This window comes from Pyxicephalus adspersus, chromosome 5 (assembly GCF_032062135.1).
Source record: "Pyxicephalus adspersus chromosome 5, UCB_Pads_2.0, whole genome shotgun sequence".
Lineage (NCBI taxonomy): Eukaryota > Metazoa > Chordata > Amphibia > Anura > Pyxicephalidae > Pyxicephalus > Pyxicephalus adspersus.
This window is the reverse complement of record NC_092862.1, coordinates 144,313,973-144,339,086: the sequence shown is the minus strand read 5'-3', so window position 1 is coordinate 144,339,086 and position 25,114 is coordinate 144,313,973. Positions and strand designations below refer to the sequence as shown.

General features: G+C 37.5%; 1 protein-coding gene across 1 annotated transcript in view; it reads right to left on the bottom strand.

The window, feature by feature from the left end:
* OBSCN (obscurin, cytoskeletal calmodulin and titin-interacting RhoGEF) overlaps window positions 1-25,114 on the bottom strand; it is a 233,612-nt gene that overhangs the window by 114,989 nt on the left and 93,509 nt on the right. Inside the window, exons 54-69 of the mRNA XM_072413427.1 lie at window positions 24,241-24,507; window positions 22,310-22,576; window positions 21,019-21,285; window positions 20,059-20,325; window positions 18,780-19,046; window positions 13,945-14,211; window positions 12,058-12,324; window positions 11,703-11,963; window positions 10,789-11,061; window positions 9,732-9,998; window positions 7,611-7,877; window positions 7,097-7,363; window positions 4,877-5,146; window positions 3,598-3,864; window positions 2,669-2,935; window positions 375-641 (exon numbers count right to left, since the gene is read on the bottom strand). Of these exons, the coding sequence (XP_072269528.1) occupies window positions 375-641; window positions 2,669-2,935; window positions 3,598-3,864; window positions 4,877-5,146; window positions 7,097-7,363; window positions 7,611-7,877; window positions 9,732-9,998; window positions 10,789-11,061; window positions 11,703-11,963; window positions 12,058-12,324; window positions 13,945-14,211; window positions 18,780-19,046; window positions 20,059-20,325; window positions 21,019-21,285; window positions 22,310-22,576; window positions 24,241-24,507 (4,275 nt within the window). The remainder of the gene's footprint in view (window positions 1-374; window positions 642-2,668; window positions 2,936-3,597; window positions 3,865-4,876; window positions 5,147-7,096; window positions 7,364-7,610; window positions 7,878-9,731; window positions 9,999-10,788; window positions 11,062-11,702; window positions 11,964-12,057; window positions 12,325-13,944; window positions 14,212-18,779; window positions 19,047-20,058; window positions 20,326-21,018; window positions 21,286-22,309; window positions 22,577-24,240; window positions 24,508-25,114) is intronic.

The window sequence follows — 25,114 nt, the reverse complement described above, 5'->3', positions numbered from 1 at the left end:
TGACGCTTTCCACAGAAACATTGTAAAGTCCCTAAAACATTCAGGTATCAGATTTCCTTCCTTTCTGTCATCAAATCCAGAGATGTCACCTTTCCACAAACCATGAGTAAGTGACCGTCACATTTACAGAATGATGTCTGGCATGGGAAGGTAGGGCAGGTTGGCCATGGGTGGTAAAAGCCCCTGGTGGTGAATACTAGAACTGCATATTTGTATATTTCCTGTTTTGTAACACCATACAACGGCCATACCATGACCATACCTCCCATAATCCCATTCAATTTCCAAAACATTGGTTTTGTTCCAGAAAGGGAAAACACTAGCAGATGGTTGAAACCAGCTCTGTTAGGCTTGTGTTAGTCTTTTTAAAATACCTTTAATTAACAGTTTAGCAGAAGATACGAGAGAGCCAGCTCTGAAGGTGACAACGCCAGAGTCATTGGTCCCCAGGTTTTTTAGCGTTAAGGTCTGGACAGTGCCTCCGTGCACAGAGATCTCATTCACGGGGCTGTTCTGTAAGGGCGCGCCGTCCAGCCACCACTGAACATTCCGCACATACGGACAGGACAGCTCGCAGGAGAAAGTGGCCGTCTCCCCCGCAAAGACATCTGTGTTCTTTAAAGCGGAAACTACTTCACCCTCTGGTGACCAGTTCCAAGGTTAGAAAAAAAAACATCAAAGAATGGTAAAACAGGATACTTGTAAAACACCTTCGATTACCGAAATTGCAATAATCTATGAATGTAATAAAAATTTGATACAAATCCAAGACATTAAAAACCATAAACAATGCAAAATATAATATATGCAATGCTTGAAGAAGAAGAAAATTGGTAAAACAAGTAAATCGCCGATTCCCAAAACCAACTGTGAAGCATGGTGAGAAACCACATAAAAAAGCAACGTGTTTAAAATAGTTTTTAAGAGTATAACACTTTAAGATTGTTAAACTTCAAAAAGGAATGTATTAAATTGTTCTGACATTCATTTTATTAGTATCATGGTCCCCATTAAAACTTAATCAAGATTGGGAAAATTTTTGGGTGCCCAAGTGTGAAAATACCCAACTGCAACTACACAAAACAACTACGAAACGACTAAAAGGAAATCATTACAACTATTTATTAAATATGTTCCTCTCTCACCAACAGCTATTTCTCTTGTTTTCTCTGACTTTTTCACTGGAGAGATGCAAGCTACCCAGTGTGGTAATTATGTTTAGGGATCTATGTATAAATATTTCCACTCAAGATTCACCCAACCTTTATCTCAAATTTGCACATTTTTCATATTAAATTTATTTTCTAACTGAATCCAATGTGAAAAATGTGTACATTTGTGGTAAATGTTGGGTCCATTTGTGACTACATTTTTAAACAGACTCGATAGGGTTTTACTTTTTTATCCAAATTTAATTTTTTTCCTAAAAATTTATTTTTCTAAAATTGTATTTTTTTAGGTGTAAGTTGTCTTTGCCTATTATTAGCAAAATGTCGTAAATCTGTTTAAAATCTAGCACAAGAAAAAAAGTGAACCTAAACATTCCCCTGGCAAAATTAAAGTACTACTGTAACTATGCACATTCACCCGCCTCGCTTTAGCCGTGAATTTTCCACTGTTCTCGGCATCTCCTGCACAAAAACTGGGGTTGTGCACACCTAAAAGGGATTGTGGAGTGGGTGCTGCAGCCAAAGGGCAGATTGTTCAGTCCTTTCCTGCCATTGGCTGTGGAGCCTTTTTAAACCTTTCCATTTCCAGTTTTAGGTTGCTGGATTCTCAGAGCATTTCCTGCCTCTCTGACAGCTAGTTTTCTGTTCTGATTTTGGGGATTTGACATCAGTTCGACCTCAACTCTGCCTTGGCAGCCGCCTGTCAAGACCTAAGCCTGTTCAGTTACCTCACCTTGACTATTTGTGTTCTGACCTGATAGCCATTCCTACGCTGAAGCTATCTGATCCCTGCCACCCACTGGTGGGGACCTAGTCACCTCCTTGCAGCAAAGTGGCCACTAGGGTCACTGACCCATCACTCCAGGGGGTGACTTAGATTCTGCACCTCAGGTAATCCTGTGTCACCTGCCAAGGGATTGTAACCCATAATAGCCCCCTTCCAGCTGTAGCACTGCTGCCTACCAACCTTCTACGCTGTATCGGAAACACAGAGCAGGTGCCTTTGAAGGGGCTGTTTGCAGAATGTAAATTTGGAGGATGAATTGCTTCACACCACCTTCAGCTACAAAGGTCAGTGTGGGATGGTTTTTAAGCTTAATAACTGTTTAATAAAGTTTATCTGAAGTTTCAGCTGAAATTTTAGTTTAACAACATTCTGTGTGTATATCACAACAAAAGGTGTGCAAATCCTTACAGTTGGTTTTCATTGGAAGGAAGCCACAGCTAAAGTAGAAAAGCCTATACCGGCCATCATGTTTCCTGATCTCTTTGTGGAGTCTGGCATGCTTCCATTGAGTCACGCCTAAAGCCAGATTGCAAGTTTGCTCCAAGAGAATCTCTTACTACGAGTGTTTGTCCTTATATCCCTATTGGAATTTGCTGTGATATTGGGAAATTTTAAGACCCCAAAAGTTTTATGTAAAAAAAATAAAATGTCAAAATCTTACTAGAATTGAAGGCAGATTTAGCCTCCCCACCACCTTCCTAACATCAGTTACCTTGTACGAAAACGGAGGCGGTGGTCTGAGCGACATCCGTGCTGCATGTGTACTGGCCGCAGTCTTCAGGGTCCACGTTATGAATCACTAGTTCAAGTAAAGTGTCATTTTGGCTCATCTCATACTTATCACTGGGCTGTAGCACCAAGGCGCCTTTTCTCCACTCCACAGGGGCTCCGGCCTTGGACACCTGGCACTGCAACACCGCCGCACCACCCTCCTCCAGTTCAATCTTATTTAGTTCTTGTGTGAAAACTGCTGGCAAGGCTGAAATACAAAATGCCCAGAATGTAAGAGAATACAATTAATAATGAAAAAATAGAAAAAACAGGAAGAATGATTTCTTGACCGGGCAATCACAGATGAAGGGGCTAGAAAAATTATTCAATTATTAGCATTCTCATTATAATCAAAACTAAAACTCATCACAGAAAATCTTGGTTGGGTCCTAGTAACATATAAAAACTTTTATTATTGTTGCTGTATATGATTATTCAAGATACCACTGATTTTTGTAGAGAATTTTAAATTAAGGAAAAGATGTCACCAATAAATAGGAACTTGTTTCAATGTGATATCTTTGGATCTAAAAGTCGGGTTTGTTTTTAAAACCTAGGTATGCATTCCTAATGGTAGAGAATGGCTTAAAAGTGGAATTATAGTTCTGCAAGAAAAAAACATTGAGATCAGGCAGGTTTAGGTGATGTATATATGATGGTGGGAAATTCTATTGTATTCTAATCAATCTCATATTCATTGAAACATTCACTGGTGAATAATGTTCCAGATACATGTGTTTGAATGGCAGTAATGGACTCTCCACCGGGGAATGTTTCACTGATTGTCAGACTCACTGCTTCATAAACAAACTCGTTTAACAGTAACTGATATTTATTTCTGCATTGACCCCCCCACCTTCCCTTTTTTACCTTTCACATGGAGGTCGGTTGAAGTTTTCTCACTGCCCGCGATGCAGCTGTATTCACCGGCATCCTCCAGCACAATGTCCTTAACACGTAGACTGTGAACTGATCCTTTTACGGTGACCTCGTACTTTCCTCCATGTTTGATCACCAGAGAGCCTTTCCTCCATTCCACCGCCATGTTGGGCTTGGAGAGCTCGCAGGTCATTGTGACGCTTCCCTTCTCTTCTGCCTCGGCTGGCTGCAGGGGCTTTGCAAATTTTACAACGGCAACTAAAACAAGATTGTTACATATACAGTTAATCAGGATGAAAAAAGTCCATCAAGTTCAAGCTCTAGGGAAATAAACATATCCCAGATAAAAAAAAACCCTATAGACAAAGAGAAAGGAAAAAAAAAACTTTTATAAAGCCTGTTTCAATTTACTCCAACAGGAGAAAAAAAAATCCTTCCTAAATGGACAATAAAACATACAGCACAGTGTACAAAATTTGCAGTCCGAAGTACAGACAGGCTGAGCAGGGAACGTAAATACAAAATGGGGTATGGAGTATGTCACATCCATCACAGCGCACACACCAGGAAATATACAGAACTGAATAAGTCTAGAGTATGTCACATCTACCATAATGTACAGAGTGTGGTGGTTCAGAGAATGTAACATACAGCACAATGTATGGAATGGCAGTCAGTATAAACATCCCCATCAGCATAATATGCAAAGTACCTTCTTAAAAATAGACAAACTAAATCATTTTTTTCTCTCATTGCGCATGATGCCAGTAAGCACATGAGACCACCTAGAACATGTCAGGTTGGGATGTATCTAGCTATTTAAAGTAGATGAAGAGAATGAAAAGACTGTCAGCCAATGTAAGGTTATACGTCCTCGTCCGTCGATTACAGTGCTGGAAGAGGTATAGCCTTTAAGTTGAACACACTCTAATGGTAAGGGAAATACAAACCTCTCCCCACTCTACATTATTATTATTATTATTATTATTATTAATAATAATAATAAACAGGATTTATATAGCGCCAACATATTACGCAGTGCTGTACATTAAATAGGGATTGCAAATGACAGATACAGACAGTGACACAGGAGGAGAGGACCCTGCCCCGAAGAGCTTACATCCTAGGAGGTGGGGGAATTTACACACAAGATGAGGGGAGATATGTAGTGGTGGGAAGTAGTGATGGTTACATTCTTAGGTATTTGTACCCTGTTTATGCCTATCAGAGGAAATAAATAAAAATAGCTTTTCAACCCCATGATATTTACCTTTAACTTCTAGTTCTGCTTCGGTGCTGTTCTGTCCGACTCTAAAGCTGACCACCCCTGCATCATCCAGAGAGACCTTCTTAAGGGTCAGTGTGTGGATTTTTCCATGGACAGAAATCTCATTCATCTCATTGTTCTGCAGTGGAACTCCGGCCAGAAACCACTGGACATTAGGAGCGTTGTCCTTCGACACTTTACACTTGAATATAGCGTCTTCGCCTTCTTCTACTGACAGGTTTTGCAGATGATCCACTATGTACGGTTCTGGTTCTGAAACCAAAAAAAGTATATGTTGTGGTTTTCTCCTTGGAATATTTTAGTGAGAACATTGCTCCACCAGACATATATATAGATTTTAGGCTATAGGTTGACTACAATTTATCAAAATATTTAATGCTGTCAAAGAACCTAATTGATCCTGATGGCCACAGCACAGCTCAGCCTGGTCCCTTTCACCCTGCATTTCACCCAAAGACTGCATTTAAAGTCAAAATCTTTTTGGATTTTTAGGATTAAGGAGAGGACCTGTTGTTGGTATCGTAAAGTTCTTCTTACTTTGGGTCTGAATTATTAAAGTTCTCCAAGGCTGGAAAGAATACACTTTCATCAGTGAAGCTGGGTGATCCAGGCAAACACATTCTTCAAAATCATTTGCTTGTTGCTATGAAATGTTTTGAATCCTGGACTACATCCATTCCAGGTTTGCTAGATCACCCAGCTTCACTGATTAAAGTGTATACTCTCCAGCCTTGGAGAGCTTTATTAAATCAGGCCCTATCTGTCTAGTAAATTATTGCCAGCAAGACAAGAAATGATGGTAAATCTCTCCCAGACCCCAGGATAGCAGTGCAAATCTGGCAAGGGGTTATAACCACTCTAACCCAAGCTAAAAATAAAAACATTTCTCTTTATCTACACTTTAGCCATGAACACCACAAGCCTATACCTCAGATTCTTTACAATGAAGCCCAGTTTTTGGGTGAAGCAAGTCAACATGGGAGAATCCAGATGTGGCTGCTCTGTGACCATCTGGGTCAATAAAGATGTTTGAAAGCCCCGAGGATCTGTGTGCAGTGGTTGGACTTTTGTCGGATAATAGCCAAGGAGGGGTACAATGATGTAGCATAAACCACTCAAAATATCAAAGTATCATATAGTATGGCACCAAAAAATACCTTTCGTTGGATAATACTTACTGAGCAGACACAAGATCTGTGCTGTATCTACACCCATAAGGTCATAAACGGGAACCAAAGTGGAGAAGTTTCTATATACTCCATAAATATATAAAAAAAAAGCTACTTGGAGCTGAATTGAATCAGACTTTCATATTAGTAACCCATACATGAACGTTGCATTTATAATGAACTAGTGGTCTCCTATTCTGGTAATAAGTTGCCCACCCTTGAATTCAGAATATTCACTTTGTTTTTTTGGATGAACCCAAAGGCAAGGGGCTTTTGTTAGTGAATATAAAAAACAGTTTATATATTAAACATTCAAAATTTCAATTTATTAAGAGTTTTCCCATCAAATCATGGGATCTTTATAGACAAATATAGACAGTGAGTATTAATCTAAGTCCATGACGCGTTTAACTGAATAGACTGTTGTATTTACCATTGCCTAAAAAATCTCTCATCTAAAAAAAACAAAATGAATAACATTAATAAAGGTGGGTTGGTGTACAAGATCTGGAGTGCATAAAAAAGCCCTGTGGGTTAACAGCCCAACTTTGTGCCCCGTTTTTGTAAATCAATTTTGGGAATTACTGAGGTACTGATTTGTGGTATCATTGAATAGCTGGAGCCTTAGAAATGACCAAGACCCATATAATACTATCTCTCTCTTCTTTCTATGTCCAACTTTCTGCTGAGAAATATATTTGTCCCCCAAGTACATGCTGCATTTTAATGCTGCACCCTAACATATACACTAAGTGGTGGACTGAGTGGAACCTTACAACACAAATAAAACATTTTGGGCTTACAATTCAATTAATTGTTCACAGTACATTGGTGCTGGTAGCAGCCATTATGTATGGTTAGGTCATATCCTGTTCTGAAAGAAAGGTGTACAGAGAAGAGGTGTACGAGAAACTAAGTAATTTTAGGCATTTTTAAAAAGTATTTTGTTTCTAAGTAATATTGCAAAGGTGTTGCAAAGGTTTTAATTCTGCTTTAAATGCTTCAAATTCAATGAGGTGGTTAACAACCTTACCTTTAACAAACACTGTAGCCACTGATTTTCGGTCACCGGTGTCACACGTGTATTCGGCTGCATCGGATTGCTGCAGCTTGTGTATATGAAGCTCCACTACGTGGCCGGATTGCTTTATTTCATACTTGGCTCCGGGTTTAATGGCTGCTCCACCTTTCTTCCACAGCACAGGGGCACCAGGCTTGGAGATTTCTGCTCTGAGGGTCACTGATCCGCTCTCTTCTCCTTGCTCATTCTCTAGGTGTCGAGTGAACTCCACAGGGAGTGCTGAGAATTAATAATAAAAAGAAGTTGGGTTTAGAAATGCCCCTGTAGTTGACAAAACTGTCTCTGCTACACTAAAATCCCAAGCAGTGTTGTCAGCCTTGTCCAGTTCTCCCATATTAAGGAGTATGAGGGTGAGTTTTTATAAACATGAAATGCAAATTATTGCTGGATGTATTCATAAAAACTGAATCAGCTACTACAAGCATGGCCCCTAATACCTGGCATGCGTAGATCCTACCGATCTTACCTGTCACGGTTACAGTGGCCGTAGCTTTTTGATCCCCGGTATCACATGAATAATCTCCGGAGTCCTCCGGCACGGCCTGGTGTATAATGAGTTCTACTGTCTTCCCTTTCTGTCGTATTTCCAGCTTGTCATTTGGCTTGATCGCTGAAGCCCCTTTCTTCCACTGGACGGGGGCATTGGGCTTGGAGATTTGGGCTCGTAGAATGACTGGAGAACCTTCCTCACAGCTGCAGTTTTCAGGTTTCTGTTCAAAAACTACTGGAATGGCTTCATCGGGGTAAAAAGGAAAATGAGAGAATATCACACACAAGCTGAATATTGCTTAAGCTTTCATAAAGGAGAATTATATTTTTAGTGGAAGTCATTCTTCCACCCTCTTAGTGCAGCCCACATTGGCCAAGACCTTTCTCTGTCCCAGCAAGTCCATTCAGTCTTTGGTCCTGCTTGGAACTGCACAATCTTCCAATAGAAAATGTCCCTACTGGACCCTCTGCATCTTGTTTATTGCTATGGGGAGCTGTATTTATGGTGCCTTCCAGGGGCAATGCAGAGTATGACTCTCCCATTGTAATAAATAGGGTCACATATATGCAGGCAAAAGTAGAAGAGGAATTGTCGGGGGCATTATCCAAAGCAAGGCACAGGGCAGATTTTCACAATGAAAACTACTTAATCAAGGGTGCAGATAAATCTTTCATTCAGTGGTCTGCATTGGTTGGAGTGCAGGTTCCTCACTATTGTATGATAGAGATATCATATACATATTAATACTTCCTCCTATTGCGGCCATATTGCCTAATACCCAACCTGGTCAGAACAGTTGTATCCTACTTAACCGGCAGCAGGTCTGTGTTCTGTTTAGGTGGTGGTACCCAAGCACACTCCTGACAAGCTAAACAACCAGATTCCTGCAGCTTAATACTAATAATAATATTATTAATAATAATAATGACAAGGAATTGAGCTGGCACCCCTTTTTTTTTAGTTGTTTAGGTTTTGTGTCAAAGGCAGTGGAAATGGGCAATATTTATTTTAAGACAGTTTGTTCTACTTTAATAGAGTGAAAGTGTGAGGTTTTCCCATTTAATGGTAACTGGTAGATGAAGAAGCACCAGTTTGGTCTTACTTAGTCCCAATGTGATCCAAGGCTTGTGCCTCTTTGAATAAGGTAGGGGAGCCATTTCAGATGACCAAAATAAGTGCACTAACCTAATAGACCTACAACTAGAGTATTTAAGTGGGCTGACCCTTTAATACCTTCATATCTGTGAGTTAATTAAACCTAGATTCCCAGACGAAATGTAATATCATCATTATACATGAGTTACTCTGATAATAACTTTCAATTGCTTACCTAATTCATTTTTAACTTTTTCTAGTGTAATACCTGTGGCTGCCAGTGTTAGAACAGCTGAAGGACTAGCAGCATGGGGAGTGCGTGCTACTTGCTCCCAGCCTAAATGTCAGTTAACCTCCTGGGCGTTTCACTGATGTCTAGATTTCTGTACCAAAAGCCGAGGGAAGCGTACGCAAACGCCGGGTGTTCTAATTCTTTCCGAACTTCCGTACTTCCATGCAAAAAGTGTTACATTTTTTGCATGGAAATTTATTTTAGATTGTGGGCTATAATTCACCGAATTACTCAATAATTACTTATAATTCACTGAATTACCGCATAACTCACCAAAATATGTCCAAAACTTTATAAATTTATTAATAAATTTCTTTTTTTATAAAACAAATTAAAAAAAAATTAAAAAAAAATCTTTAAAAAAAAAATAGTGTATAATGTATTGTAACTGTATAGTAGCTTATATAATACCGGTATATATATAATACAATTATATATATATTATATAAAGATTTCTTTGTATTGGACTCAATACAATGGTGTACGACAATCGGATTGCACTGTAACGCATGTTTATACTTTTAGCTACCCCAACCTTGGTTCGGGGTAAACGAATGTAGCAAGTTTACTTACCCCGAACCAAGATCAGGCTAACCGCCCGGGTGGTTAATATATTTCCCTTTTTCAGGAACATTAATTTACATGCTGCAGATATCAAGGTGGTAATTCTATTATCAGTGAATAACCTTTGTAGCATTCAAATCATTTACCTGTCACAGTGACTTTGGCCTTTGTCTGCTGGTTTCCAATATCACATGTGTAGATGCCGGAATCTGCAGGCGTCACATTGAGGATCTGCAAGACTTGGATGGTGCCCTGATCCACAATATTGTATTTGGCGCTCTGACTGATTTGCTGAGCACCTTTTTTCCATACCAGGGGCACTCCAGCCTGGGACAATTCGCACTGCAGGACTACTGTAGCATCCTCTTCTACTTCCACATCAGACAGTTGTTTTGTGATCACTGGGAGAGGAGCTGGAAAACCAAGGAGGCCAATTTATGAAAGTCAAAACTACTACATGACAGCCCATATTGATTGTTTCACAGTTCAGCTCCTGTGCTAACCCCTTGTTACCCAGTTTGTTGTTTCCTTTTTTTTTATTCCTTTGTGACCTTCCAGAGTTCCCCTTTGTCTTCAGTTACCCCTGTGTCACCCGTGTCACCACTATTCCTGTGTATCCTGTGCTCTCCTGTGTTATTAGTGACCCCCGTGTCACCGGTGTCTATTTTGTGGATTCCTGGTTCTTGACCCCTGACTTTCCGGACCTCGCTTGTTTGCTACCTGCTTCAACCCCGACCTTCCTTGACTATTCTTCTTCCTGTTGATTCGGTACCATACATTGTTCTGCCACCCTGGAGTGCCCAAGGACCCCAATCTAGCAGCAGCACAACATCCTCACCTCTAGACGCTCTGGAGAATACCAAGCTGCTGCTTAGATTCTGCACCTTGGCCCTTCTTAGGGCTCACGCCAATATTGGGCAAATAGCGCCCCTAGAGGCTGTGTTTCTCCAAGCATGACACCTAAACTAAGACTTAATAGCATCAATCTCAAAGATCTACCAGTTTCTAACATTTCAGACTCAAAACTTCCAGACACATTCACATTTTACAAGGCTTGTTTGTGAGTAGTAATTAATGATTTGTAGGATGAGACAGACAAAACAGCAGCTGTTGTATTCTATATGAAGTTGGAGCATCCAAGCATACTTAAGTGTTCCTTATTTTTGGACAGACCCTATATTTTGACCAGTAAATCTAACTGACCTTTGACCACAAGCTCAGCCGTAGATGTGTGCGACCCAACTCTGAAGGTAACAGTACCGGTGTCCTCTTGTGTCACACCAGTCAATTTCAGGACATGGACCTTCTGTTCCTCCACAGAGATATCATTCATCTCATTATTTACCAGGGTAATTCCCTGCAACATCCACTCTGTGTCCTTTGCATTGGGGTGGGAAACTTCACACTTGAACAGGGCGTCCTCTCCAGCAATGACTGACAGGTCCTTGGGACCACGGACAATGGTAACATCCAGCTCTGAAATAGAAGAATTACTCGTTTATGTAAACCTTGTTATTTTAAACTGGTCTATAAAGATTCAAAATTAGGAGTTAAACATTTTTTGGGTGCAGACATCACATTTGACTTCCATTTGAATTCCAATAGAAACGTAATAAAAAAAGGACTTTTTAAGAGTTTCCACTGCATTTAATGTTTGTACATTCTCCATTTTTTAATACTTTACTTTAATTGGTCTTTCAATAAATATTTTTACCCTGATGCAGTAAAGTTGATATGTTAATGTTAATATTATGTTAATGTTATTAATAAATAATTAATAATCTAAAAACATGACTCTTGTAGAACTGTGGCGAATCTATGGACACATACCTCCCAAATTTGGATGCTGAAGAAGGGGGGGACAAAAATGGACAATGCTTAAATGCAAGTCCGTCCTATGCTAGCTGAAATCAGGCTTGTAGTGTATGTATTGACATTAATGGGTTGGAAGAGGAGGTACTTTCCAATGGTAGTACAAAGAGTAGACAGGTCGGAGAGCAGCCTCTGTAGTCCTAACATTCATAAAGCTCAGCGGGAATGGAGAGAGCTAGGTATCTGCTTGACTTTTTTCACCATGTAACACAGCTGCTATATAGAAGATTTCATACCAAACCTACCTTTCACAGTAAGTGTGGTTGTAGTTTTTTTGCTTCGAGCAATGCACACATATTCCCCAGCATCCTCCAGCTCAAGATTATGAATAATGAGCTCCCTTACAGCGCCGTCCTGCTTTATCTCAAACTTGTCGTTGGCCTGTAGTTTCTCGGCACCTTTTCTCCACTGCACGGAGGCCATCTTGCTAGAGACCTCACAACGAAGATGGGCAGTTGAGCCTTCTTTAGCCTCCACATTCTGCAAATTCCTTACAAATTGGAGAACTACAAGAAGACAGAGATATAGAAAAGCATATAAATTACTATGGAACTGATAATAGGTCAATCCATAGTTTACATCATCATCAAAAGCACTCACTGTTCACTTTAACGTTGGCGGTGGTCTGCTGGTCTCCGGTGTCACAGGTGTACTCGCCTGCATCTTCTCCTTCTGCATCAAAGATAACCAACTCTGCCACCACACCATCTTGTCTCATTTCATACTTAGCACAAGGGAAGAGGGCCACCGATCCTTTCCTCCATTCTAGGGGAACATTGGGTTTGGAGGTCTCGCAGCGGAGGGTAACTGTCACTCCGTCCTCTACAACCGTATTCTTTAATGGTTTGTTGAACACTATGGGGAGTGCTACAAAGCAACAATAAGTAAAATAAACATACAGAGTTGAAATATTTTATTCTGCAACAATATATTACATGAATTAGATTAGGTGCATTTCAAACAAAATGCTAAGTGCAACTCCAGAAAAAAAGAAATCTTAAACTTAAGGTCCACCATTTTCATGTGATCCATAATACCTTTCATGCTTTACTATTTTATAAAACTGCTCTGAGAATTTGTATGTCCTAAACTTGCCAAACATTCATTAACTGGAGAGAATTTTATCAAAATTAGGAGAAAAAAATATACGCAACAACTTTTCAAATGTGTAAGCAGAGGATATTATTTTGACTAAACCCACATCAACGTATTTCAAGTAACCAACCTGGTTAACTTTATTCTTTATTGATTTAGCAGTCACATTCTTAACCCAAAACTTTCATCACAGTCCAAACGTGTTCTGTGCATACTACTCTGTGCATTATGGACAATATAACAGTAACAGCGATTCATCATGCAAGGGCTATGGGTAAGATTGTCTTTCAAGTGCATTAAGCTGGTAAACCATAATGGCTGCTTCCTTGTTCTTCTTTCCCATAAACCGTAGCATTGGAAAAGCTGCAACTTGGTAAAGGGCCAAGAAGGGTAATTGGTCTCAAGGTCACTGATGGCGACTACTAAGAGTTTAGGAGAACCCCTGCTACTAATTCACATGTCCAGAAATTAGACAAAGTAAATGCAACCAGTATCTAAACACTGGGTAATATAATTCTTCTTCTTCCTCTTCATTTTGCAGATTCAGCAGTTATTCAAACAAGAACATTGGGCAAGATTTTCCTGCAGCTGGATTATACTGCTAACCCATGATGTATGCTTTGTTTGCCTTCTTTCCCATAACCCCTATTACTGGAAAAATGGAGTTGATGCTCTTTGGTATTATTGCTTCTTGCAAGCTTGGTACTTTGGTGCTTGTTTCCATGACCCCTTGCAAGAAGCTTCGTGGGCACATTACTATTATTCAAAAGTTAAAGATGTTGGTCAACACTAAATCTGAAGGTCTCCCCTCCAATTAATAGTAATGTATGCTGGGGAATATAGAGGCTGATCTTGCTAATATCCTGCAAACCCTAATTGCCTGATTGGTGTTGGTGTCAATATTTCCAGTTTTTGCAGCAATGAACGTAAGCATGTGTGTTGCCCATACAAGCAATTGTGACATGTTTCCTAAAAATATATCATTGGTAAATATAAATATTTTATCCATATTTTCTAAATTTAAAAATAGACTAGACATAGCTCTATAAGGAGTTATCCCTGAGGAAGCAAACGTTGCCCTGAGAAACGTGTCAGTTTCACACAATCGGTTTAATAAGTGGATACTTGAGAATTTTTACTTTATGAGATATGTCCAAGAAAGCTCATAACGAGCACTTTAATACCTTCTTTTTTGGTATGATCAATATAAAAAAAAATATTTTTCAATTTGATCAATATAAACATAAGACGAGACATTGTTTTGGACTTAGAGACTTTGCATAATTTTTTTTTTATTGCAGAACAAAATTGGATTGGATATTAGTTGCGTGCATTCATTAATAAGAGGGTGGGGTAAAATTTCAGACATATAACACATGGAATAAAAATTACCTTTCACAGTCAGGTAAGCCTTGGTGTCCTGATCCCCAGTATCACAGCTGTACTCTCCTGTATCCTCCAGCCTCAGGTGATGAATTAGTAATTCTCGTACCTTCTCTCTTTGCTGCATTTCATATTTGGTGCCAGGCTGCAGCCCCAGACTTCCCTTCCGCCATTCCACCGTAGCTCCAGGCTTGGAGACCTCACAGCTTAGGGTCACCGTGCCTTCTTCCAGAGCTTCGGCATTCCTAAGCGGCCGAGTGAAGGTCACGGGCAAAGCTGAAGAAAGCATTTACATTCATACATAAGTAGACACAAGAAGAAATTTATAAAGATCATTGAAATTTTTTTCTACCCCTGCAGTTCCCCCAATTGTGCTGCCAAGTTTTGGTATGTTGTGATCCTCAAAGGTCCAAAAGGTAAAAAAGGTGAAAAGGCAGCCAAAAGAATAAATTACACCAATTTTGTGTTGGTGTAAACAACCTGTGGAATGAGCAGGGCTAAAAAAGGCTAAATCTTTCAAGTCTATCCATGTGATGCCATAAACTGCCCTATAAAGGTGAATGATTAAACATAGGAATATGAATATAAATAAAAATTCCAGCATATTGTAAGGAAGCTATTTTATTTTCTTGTAACTTGTTGTTGGAGGGAAATTATAGTACAGTATAGTAGAAGTATAGTATAGTATGTTACAGAATATCAGTATAGTATAGAAGTACATTAGTAAAATATGGTGCATTCTACAGAAGTATGATATTGTACAGTATAGAATAGCAATGGATTAGTAGTATATTTTTAATATAGTATGTAAAAGTAGTACAGTATAGTATGGTTCAGAATAGTAGTATATTAAGAGTATATTATAGTATTGTATAGTATAATATAGCACAGTATAGTATAGTTCAGAATAGTAGTATAGTAAGAGTATATTATAGTATTGTATTGTATTGTATAGTACAGTATAGTATAGTTCAGAATAGTAGTATAGTAAGAGTATATTATATTATTGTATAGTATAGTATAGTATAGTATAGTACAGTATAGTATAGTTCATATTAGTATTTAAGTAAGAGTATAGTATAGTATAGTTCAGTTAAGAATAATAGAATAGTAAGAGTATAGTATAGTATAGCATTGTTCAGAAAAGTAGAATAGTAAGAGTATAGTACAATATAGTTCAGAAAAGTAGTATAGTAAGAGTATAGTATAGTATAGTTCAGAATAGTAGTATAGTAAATGAATAATATACCGGTAGTATAGTTCAGAAAAGTGGTGTAGTAAGTATATATTTTAGTATAGTTTAGAAAAGTAGTATAGTAGGAGTATAGTATAGTACAGTATGGTTCAGAGTATTAGTATGGAGAAAATATAGTACAGTTCAGGATAGTAGCATGGTAAGAGTATAGTATAGTATAGTATAGTATCGTATAGTATAGTTCAGAATAGTAGTATAGTAAGAGTATTGTATAGTTCAGAATAGTAGTATGGGGAGAATAAAGTATAGTTCAGAATAGTAGTATGGTAAGAGTATAGTATAGTATCGTATAGTTCAGAATAGTAGTATAGTAAGAATATAGTATTGTACAGTGTAGTTAAGAATAGTAGTATGGTAAGTGTATAGTATAGTATAGAATAGTATAGTATAGTTCAGAATAGTAGTATAGTAAGAGTATAGTGTAGTATAGTTCAGAATAGTAGTATAGTAAAAGTATAGTGTAGTATAGTTCAGAATAGTAGTAGGAAGAGAATATAGTATAGTTCAGAATAGTAGTATGGTAAGAGTATAGTATAGTTCAGAACAGTATTACAGTAAGAGTATGGTATAGTATAGCATAGTATAGTTCAGAATAATAATAATATAGTTAGAGTATAGTATAATTCAGAATAGTAGTATGGTATAGTATAGTAAAAGTATAGATTAGTATAGTATAGTTCAAAACTATAGTAAGAGCATAGTATAGTATAGTTCCGAATAGTAGTATAGTAAGAGTATAGAATAGTATAGTACAGTACAGGATAGTAGTGTAGTAAAAGTGTAGTATAGAATATAGTATAGTTCTGAATAGTAGTAGACCATAGTATAGTTTAGTAATATAGCACAGAACAATGGTAATAATATATTGTAATATAGAAGAAGAGTATTAGTATAGTGCAGGACAAAATAATATAGCCATACAGTAAATAAGTGAAAATATAGTACTACAACAAGCAATATCAACTAAACTCTGAGCCACTTTTCTGAAAATGATCTCTAGAAACATCCAGGAGCTGCTTAAAAACATCTAAACATCCAGATCAGTCCAAGTCGAAAACATTAAACTATTTACATCCGTATTCACACCTTGTAACATAAGTAATACAATAATTGCAGTGTTAAAGGTATGTAAAAATATGGCTTTATGATTTCTGAATACTGAATATTATTACGGGCAACCACAAAGCTAATGTATTATTGTGGATTGTTAACTATTTAGTTAGTTATACCCATCAAACAAATAGTTTTCTGAAACATTTAAAAAGTACACATATGACTATCATTATTATAATATACTATTTTATAATGTTGCATTGAATAGTTCACATTGATTTGTATTCAAGCTTTCTTACTTTTTTGGTATATTAAGATTTTTTCCTATTTTATATATTTCATGTATTAATATATCTACATATATGCTAATAATCACCCTACATACATCTGAGATTTATTCCATGTGTTACTCTGTGCAGAATAGGTTGGCTAGAACATGAAAAATGAGGCTATCCACAATGGGGTTTATGCAGCAATGTATTTAAAATATATATTTATGTAATCCATTAATTTAAAATACTAATTCAAACATGTCAACAAAACAGATTTGTACAAAAAGTTTTATTATTTTCAATTGACTAAAAAAAAATGCTGAAAACATAAGTTTAGATACATTTTATTGTGCTTTTTGCATGAGATTCGCGACAATATATTATTGTAGAATCCACATAGTTTGGTGTATTGATGCCACCATTCATAATCTAGATTTTATTCAATATTTATACATTGGGCCTGATTTATTAAAGCTCTCCAAGACAAGATACACTTTCATCGGTGTACCTGGGTCACCCAATAAACCTGGAATGGAACTGGTCCAGGATTGCAAACATTTGCTAACAAAATAGTAAATAACTTTGTACTATATAACTTTATAACTTTAATAAATGTATTCCAGGTTTGCTGGATCACCCAGGTTGAAAGTGAAACTTCAATAAATCGGCCCCATTGATCAGGGGTTGAATATTATAATTGAAAGTCTTTAAAAGATTCCATATAGATGAATAACTATAAAATGTGCTTCATTGACAGTTATCTAACAGAGATCTCCAGCAAAGCCTTCATCTTCTGCTTTCCTTGTCAGAGGGATGGAGGACTTTTGTCCATCTACTTCCTGATGACGATATTGACATGACACAATCGTGAAGACGAATGTCTGGAATAGATCAAGCCCCATTGCAGCTTTCTCACCTTATAGGATGCTATAAACTTACAATGTTGCAGTCTGATCACTTGGTGGGAGGAGACTGAGGACATTTTTCTACCTGCCTGCAGCAGCTGATGACTCAGCCTAGACAAAGTCACTCGACCACTTCTTAATAAATAAAGGTGAAACTTTTTATTTATTTATTTTGCGAACAGAAATGGAAAGAAAGGAAAGCTTGTTTGTGCAAATTTGTAAGGATAAAGTAATACAGTAATAAATTTCAGTAGTAACAAAACAAAATCAAACATGGTTGGTTTGTTTGAATACAGTATAAAGCCCAGATTACATAACATTATTTACATGTCACAGTATCATATCCATAGCGGTGGATAAATGTCTTATTACCCGACGCGTTTCGCAAATTGGCTTCATCAGGGAATATAGAGACTCACATTGATGTTATGAGGTAACCAAAATAGAGAAAAAGGAAGATAGATTTTTAGTCTCTTGAAGTTGGAGTTAGGAGATAGCTACCTTTCATCACAGAGTACATTGGACCTGAGTTGTACTCAAAGGTACTTAACCTTGACCTAAAGGTTTTAAATCTCTTCTGGGTGGGAAATTGTGAATTGTATTTAGGTTTCCTGGAGGCAAGGGGCTTCTAAGGAGTTAATAGAAGAGATAGGAAGAAAAAGGTCCCAGACTGCGTATACCTTGAGGTTAGAAATGAAAACCAAATACAATGTTTCAATTGTTGGTGGAAAGTGGGAATAACGAGATGTCCGCAGTCTTCTTCTTCTTCTATCATCTGCGATGATAGGCAGCTATCTCCCAACTTCAAGAGACTAAACATTTTTTTTTCTGTTTCTCTCTTCCAGTCACCCCATAACATCAATGGGAGTCTCTGAGAGCCCCTGATGAAGCCAAAGAGCGAAACGCGTTGGAAAAAGAGACATTTACTCACTGCTATGAATATGATACTGTGACATGTAAATACTGTTATCCCATCTGGGCTATATACTGTATCCAAACAAGCCCCCACCAAGTTTGATTTTGCTTTGTTTTGTTACTATTGAAATTAAATACTGAATATTTTTATCCTTACAAGTTTGCACAAACAAGCCTTCTTTTCTTCCAATTTCTGGTTGCATGGTTAACCTTGAGGTTTGGCAAACATGTATTGGTTTCCCTTTCTCCTGCTTTTTATTCATTTATTTTGCTGTGACTATATATTATTTATTAACCATTATTAATAAAGTGTCAATGTTACATTGTACATTAAGTTAGGGATGAATCACGGGATGCAAATTTGTAAAGTTACTGAATGGCCTATGTTACAGAGTGTGTATTGGTGCTGTTTTATCACATACAAAGTCAGTAAAAAATATTTACCTTGCACTTGTATTTGCCCCGATGTCCGCGTATCCCCGCACACACATGTGTACTCCCCGGAGTCTTCTATACCAACGTCTATGATGATGAGCTCCATAATGCTTCCATTCTGCCTCATTGTGTACTTGTTGTCTGATCTCAGGACTTGATCTCCTTTTAGCCACTCAACGAAAAGATCTGATTTGTTCAGCCGACAATGGAGGGTGGCGTTCTCTCCTTCTGTGGCTTCAACTGAACTCAGTTCTTCTTCAAACGATACTGGAATAGCTAAAAAAATGATAAATAATAAATAATTTCATAAAGCAGGAAATAAATGAAATTAAAAATACTAAGGGCTCCATTTATAAATTATTCCCCAAGTCAATTCATCTAAAATTCAGTGACAGATGACCAAATCTCTCAACACTTCTCTTTGCCACCTAGTGACCACCTAGTGGCCATTCATCAATAGTGCACAGCTGTTATGATAGGAAATTAAAGGGAATAATTTATATATAGAAACCTCAGTAACAAATTATTTTTCAGCAACACATTGCCTCTCTTTTTGTCTATGGTATTTTTTTGATTATTTAAAAGGTGAAAATAAATAAATAACATGGTCTCAGTTTGTATACCCCCCTTCCCCCTTTTACAGGTTAAAGTATTTTGCCCTTTCAGGTTATTTATATTGGGTCACTTGCTCTTAATTGAACTTTTGTGCATAATTGTTGATCACCAACAGATGGCGCTGTGTTCTCATGTAAAGTGTTAAAATTTCCCAGACTGCAAGAGTTTGTTACAAACTCTACATGAGGAATTAGTGCCATCCAGTGGTATGACCCAGGTATAAACTAAATTTCCTTTTCTAAAAACACTTTGAGGGGATGAAATCTTGGTTTAAACTCGCGTAAATAATGTATTGTTAAATTTATTAACCTAATATACGTTTATTTAGGAAACTATAATAAGTTCAGTTATTTTTTGACCATAATAAATAATACTAAATTATAAAATAACTATACATACAATTCATATATACAAAATACATAATACATAAAATGAACAGGCATTGATCCATGTAAATATGGAAAATTAATATTTCTGTGAAATTAAAAAATTGTACACTATGTCTTTTTTTTAAAGCAATGAATCCGGCATTTACTGAAACATTCCCTGGTGGAGAAAAAATATTGTGATTAAAGCACTTGGACCCTGAAGTTTTTTCAACAGGTAATGTCAAATCCACTGCTTTATAAATAGACCTCTTGAAAGTAATTGTTGAGTAATACTTGTTCATTACCATTTACAGTCAATATGGCCGTAGTTATCTGGTCACCGCATCTGCAGGAATACTCCCCGGCATCCAAAACTGTAACAGGTTTGATGATGAGCTCAGCCACCCAGCCATCCTGTTTAATGCTGACCCAATCCCCGGGAGTCAGAACCTGCGGTCCCTTCTTCCACTCTACAGAATGGTTGGGTTTACTGAGCTCGCATCGCAGAATTGCCACGCTGCCTTCCGTAATTTCGACATTTGTCAACGGCACTTTAAAAACAACTGGTAGAGCTGGTGAAATAATACAGATATAATATAGTTAAATATAATAATAAATTATATATATATTAAATTATTTTTTTGAAATAATATAATAATAAAAATATTGACAGTTTAATTTCCATGTAACATTTTATGTGAGGAATACCAGGGATTCTTATTTAGACGTCTATTGTTGACTTGTGTTGTTACCCATTGGCTTAACCAATTATTGATCGGAGGTTATTGGAGCCCAGGGCAAATTTCGTTTCAGTGGTGTGCAATGAATAACTCCAGCTTATGTGATCACTAGGTCTTAGCTGAGAGTGTTCACATGACTGGAATCATTCTATTCCCCAATGGTCCATGGTGAACAAGGTACAGCTGGCATTGAGAGCTGGCAGCTACACAAAGTGTCATCTGTTGGTTCTCAAAAGGAGAACATTTGGAAACATTTTGCTTGCATAGGGGGATTTACAGATTGTGGGCAGGATGGAGGTGAACAAGCATGCAGATAGAAAAAAGTCAGGAGTCCAGGGAGTCAGCATGACATTCAATCCTCCTTTATTTTCCTTTCTTTAAAGTTGGCCTTTAAGCCAATTGCCATTATGGAGATAGCATTTTACATAAAGTTAAGTGAATCTTGAGTGAAAATATTAATAACAAGCCCCCCAGGTTACTGATATTCCCTACACTTCCTGTTGTAAATAAAAAAAAAAAAATTACCATTGACTTTTAATAAGGCAGAGGTCTTCTGGTCTTCACATATACATGTGTACCGACCGGCATCAGTCAGTTCCAGGTCATGTATCTGGAGTTCTAGTCTGGATCCTTCCTGTCTCATGTTGTATTTGTCGCTGGGTCTCAGCAGAGTCTCATCCTTCTTCCACTGCACAGAGGCCGATGGCTTGGTCACCTCGCAGTGCATAGCACTCGTTCCTCCTTCTGTAGCTTCAACATTGGTCAACTCCTTGCTAAAGCGGGCCGGCAATTCTTAAATATTAAACAAATGTAAAATATAGTAAACATAGAAACCCTGTTTGTTATCTGTACAAAAAGAGACTATAGAGATCACATATTAAGTGTAAAGTCCATTTTTATATTTTTGGAAACAAATATTATTAAATATTTAAATTAATTTAAGGTCAATCTTTGCTTTAATGTTCTAGGTTAGGGTTTCTCCAGAGGTTGTTGGGGGTTCCTTGAACAATGAGCAATTTGTAACTCTCAGGTCAGTTTAAGTGACACCAATGATCTTTTTGGCTATCTGTAAGGGTGACATTCTTCCCAATGGCCATCAATGTAAGAGGAATTCTTCCAACTGACCACCACACTAACATACTGTAAGCTGTGCATATAGTAATTAAAGAAGGGATTCCCTGAAGACTTGGAAGTGATTTCAAGGGATCCCCTATGTTAAAATATATAAAAGTTTATTCACTACATCCCAAGAAGTGCTGTACTTAGTGCTGCTTTCTGGACTCAATACCAGCTTACTATTTCATCTTTATTACAAGGTTGGGTTCTAAAGTTTAGCAGAGGAGAACTAGGGAGACTTGACAATACTGCTTGGGTTTAAAATGTACCAAAAAGACCACAATAAGAGCAAAGAGAGTTGTCAGTAACTGGAAGTTAGGAAGTACAGCAGATGTCCAACTTTTTTCAATAGACAAGCCATGGGGCATGAACATGTATTGTAAAGCCCTTCTGATTTTTTTTTCTGTTTTTGCCCAGACTTCTAGGATAGGGAGTTTTAGGACACATTTTTCTAAATAGACCACCCACTGATGCATCATACATCATTCAAGGTCAAGAAGCTTCTAAGATAGCTGGATGTGTCTTTTACGATTGGGTGGATGTGTCACTGGCACAACGTTCATGGGCAAACAAAAATTAAAAATGAGAAGAAACTAAAAAAAAAGGTTGTGGTGAGTTATCTCTAATTAAATCTTAAAATTTAAATACCCCACAAAAATGGACTTTATCTTTTAGACATTAGGTTGTTTGGTTGTCTTACCAGTTACTGTCAGGGTTGCGGTAGTTGCCTCCTCCCCACACAGACAGGTGTAGTTTCCAGAATCCTTAAGGTCTAGATTAGTAATGATGAGTTCAGCATGGACACCCTGCAGTCTCATCTTGTACTTATCACAGTTTTTCAGAGTCTGGTGTCCTTTCTTCCATTCCACCTGTGCATTGGGTTTGGTGAGCTGGCAGTGAAAAATGGCTTCCTGGCCTTCTACTTCCTCTTTGTTTTTCAGTTCCTCTACAAATTTCGGGGGTAGCTCTGACAAAAGCGATAAAAATACATTCTGATAAAAACATAATGATGCTCCAAAAAATAACAGATGAGGATGTGTAAGACGCCAACAATGAGCACCAAAATGTAGCCAGCAGTAACTGACTACTGACTCTGGGCTTCCAGACGGTGAGTGAAGGACAACGCATGAAATTTCATGCAAAAAAAGTGTTTGCCGACGGTGAGTGAAGGACAATATATGAAATTTAAGGCACAAAAAGTGTTTCCGGACGGAGAATGAAGACCAAAATTTGAAATTTCATGCAACAAAAGTGTTCCTGGACGGTGAATGAAGGACAACATATTAAATTTCATGCACAATAAGTGTTTCCAGATGGTGAAAGACAACACATGAATCCCTTGATCAAAAAACATTGAGTTTTCTCAATTGATTCTTGTAATACATTTATTAGGGGCGATTGAATGCCTTGGACACCTATTACCTCTTTTTCAAAATCTAAAGCCTTTTCACATTTCATATTCCTAAAGCTCAAGCAAAGCTGGTAGTCCTTATGGATCCAATATACTATAGACCAATGAGATCCAAAGATAACATTAGGAAAGTAAAAAACAAAAATGTTTGACTCCCCTAATCTAAAATAAACTTTTTTTTAGCATAAAATCTTTTTACCAATGAATCAATTCTTGGTTTAAGTGGAGTAGGTCTTAGTTAGATTGTTTACCCATTATGGTAGTTCCTAACCTTTAACTTATTCCAAGTAGAGGTGTGTAAACTGATGAAAATCCCCAGGTCAAATGAATGTTTTATTCTAAATCAGTATTCAATATTATTTATACCTTGGCCGATACTTTAAGGATTTGTATCCATATTCTAGAATGGATCGTATTTTCCCTTAAACTCGAAAACTTGAAAAAAGAACATAACAAACAAGAGTTTCTTGAGAAGAAAGTCTTCTGAAACACATTGGCTCCGGGTTCTTTACATATATTCAGTTTACACAGTTTTATTTTTGTACTGCATAGCCCAAAGGGTAATACTATAGAAATGGGTCATCACATTCTAAGGGAACCTACAGTCCTTGCCTATGTATAGATGGTAGTGGAGAGATTGCTATTTATCAGTATATAAGTCTAGATCAGTATTTGTCAACCAGGGTTCCTCCAGAGGTTGCTGAAGGTTCCTTGATCAATGAGCAGTTTGTGTTTCTCAGGTCAGTTTAAGTGACACCAATTATATTTTTGACTATCTGTAAGGGTTACATACTTCCTAAGGGCCAGCAAAGCAACAGAAATTCTTCTCATTGACCATCATGATAATAGCTATAGTAATTATAGAAGGGATTCCCTAAAGACCCGAAAATATTTTAAGGGTTCCTCCATGGTAAAAAGGTTGGAAAAGGCTGGTCTAGAAACTATAAGTCTTATTATGGAGGGCAAAACTATGGAACTCTAAATAAAACTGAAAGTAGCCTTTAGGCTTTTAATAAAGAGAGACAAAGTATACGGGACATCGAAAACAAACCACAAGTGTTTCAATGAGCTCAAACCAATAATGACTGAATAATGACAAAAGGACACGATGAAAAAAATTGATGTACGTGTCCAACAAACATATCCAACAAATGTGCCACATAAGTTGATGACATTTGGTCGAAGAACTACGCAAGGGTAGACTTCACAAACATATTTACCCTGCACTGATAATTTTGCGGTGGTCTGTTGTTCTCCGCACACGCAGGTGTAATCTCCAGCATCATTCATATCCAGATTGTTAATTGTTAGCTCCGCCACTGCTTCTTCCTGCTTTATGACGAACTTATTACTTGCTTGGATCACAGAACTATTCTTCTTCCATGAAACTGTGACGCCGCCCTTACTCAGCTCACAGCGCAAGGTGGCAGATTGCCCTTCCATTGCCCGTTCATTTTTCAGATCCTCCACAAAAACAATAGGAAGAGCTACAAGGTGTGAAGAAACAGGTGTAAAGGCAAACGATGGAAGTAGATGGATAAGTTTTTACATTTCAGTTTGCAAATCGATGCTTTATATTTTTATTTTTTACAAATTATCACGGGAGACAGCGTGGACCTTATAACACCGGTGAATTGAAATGAAACTCTGCATATAGAACGTCGATCAAAGAGGTTTGGAGCAGGTAAATCAATTCTTAAGTTTGCAAATTTATAGCTTGGGCTATTCAGCTCTGTAAACAGCAGAGAATTTGTTCAAAGCAGCAAATAGGAATAGTATAGAATGAATGTGAACGGGAGATCCGATCTCTAGGTGATGGTTAGATAACAAAATCACAAAGAATTTCATATTTTCTTAAATCCAGATCTTAATAATAAAACAATACACAAAACACCTGTATATTATACCGTGGAGTTTTGTGAATTTAAAATATCTATAACGCTTATGATCACGAATACTCTACTGAGCATACTGAGTGACAACATGGGCATCCTACAAACAATGGTTCGGGTCTTTGAAATTCACCTCAATAGCAAAAAAGTATCCACTCATTACCAACAAGTATTTATAAATCAGGTTTGCCACCCTTTATTT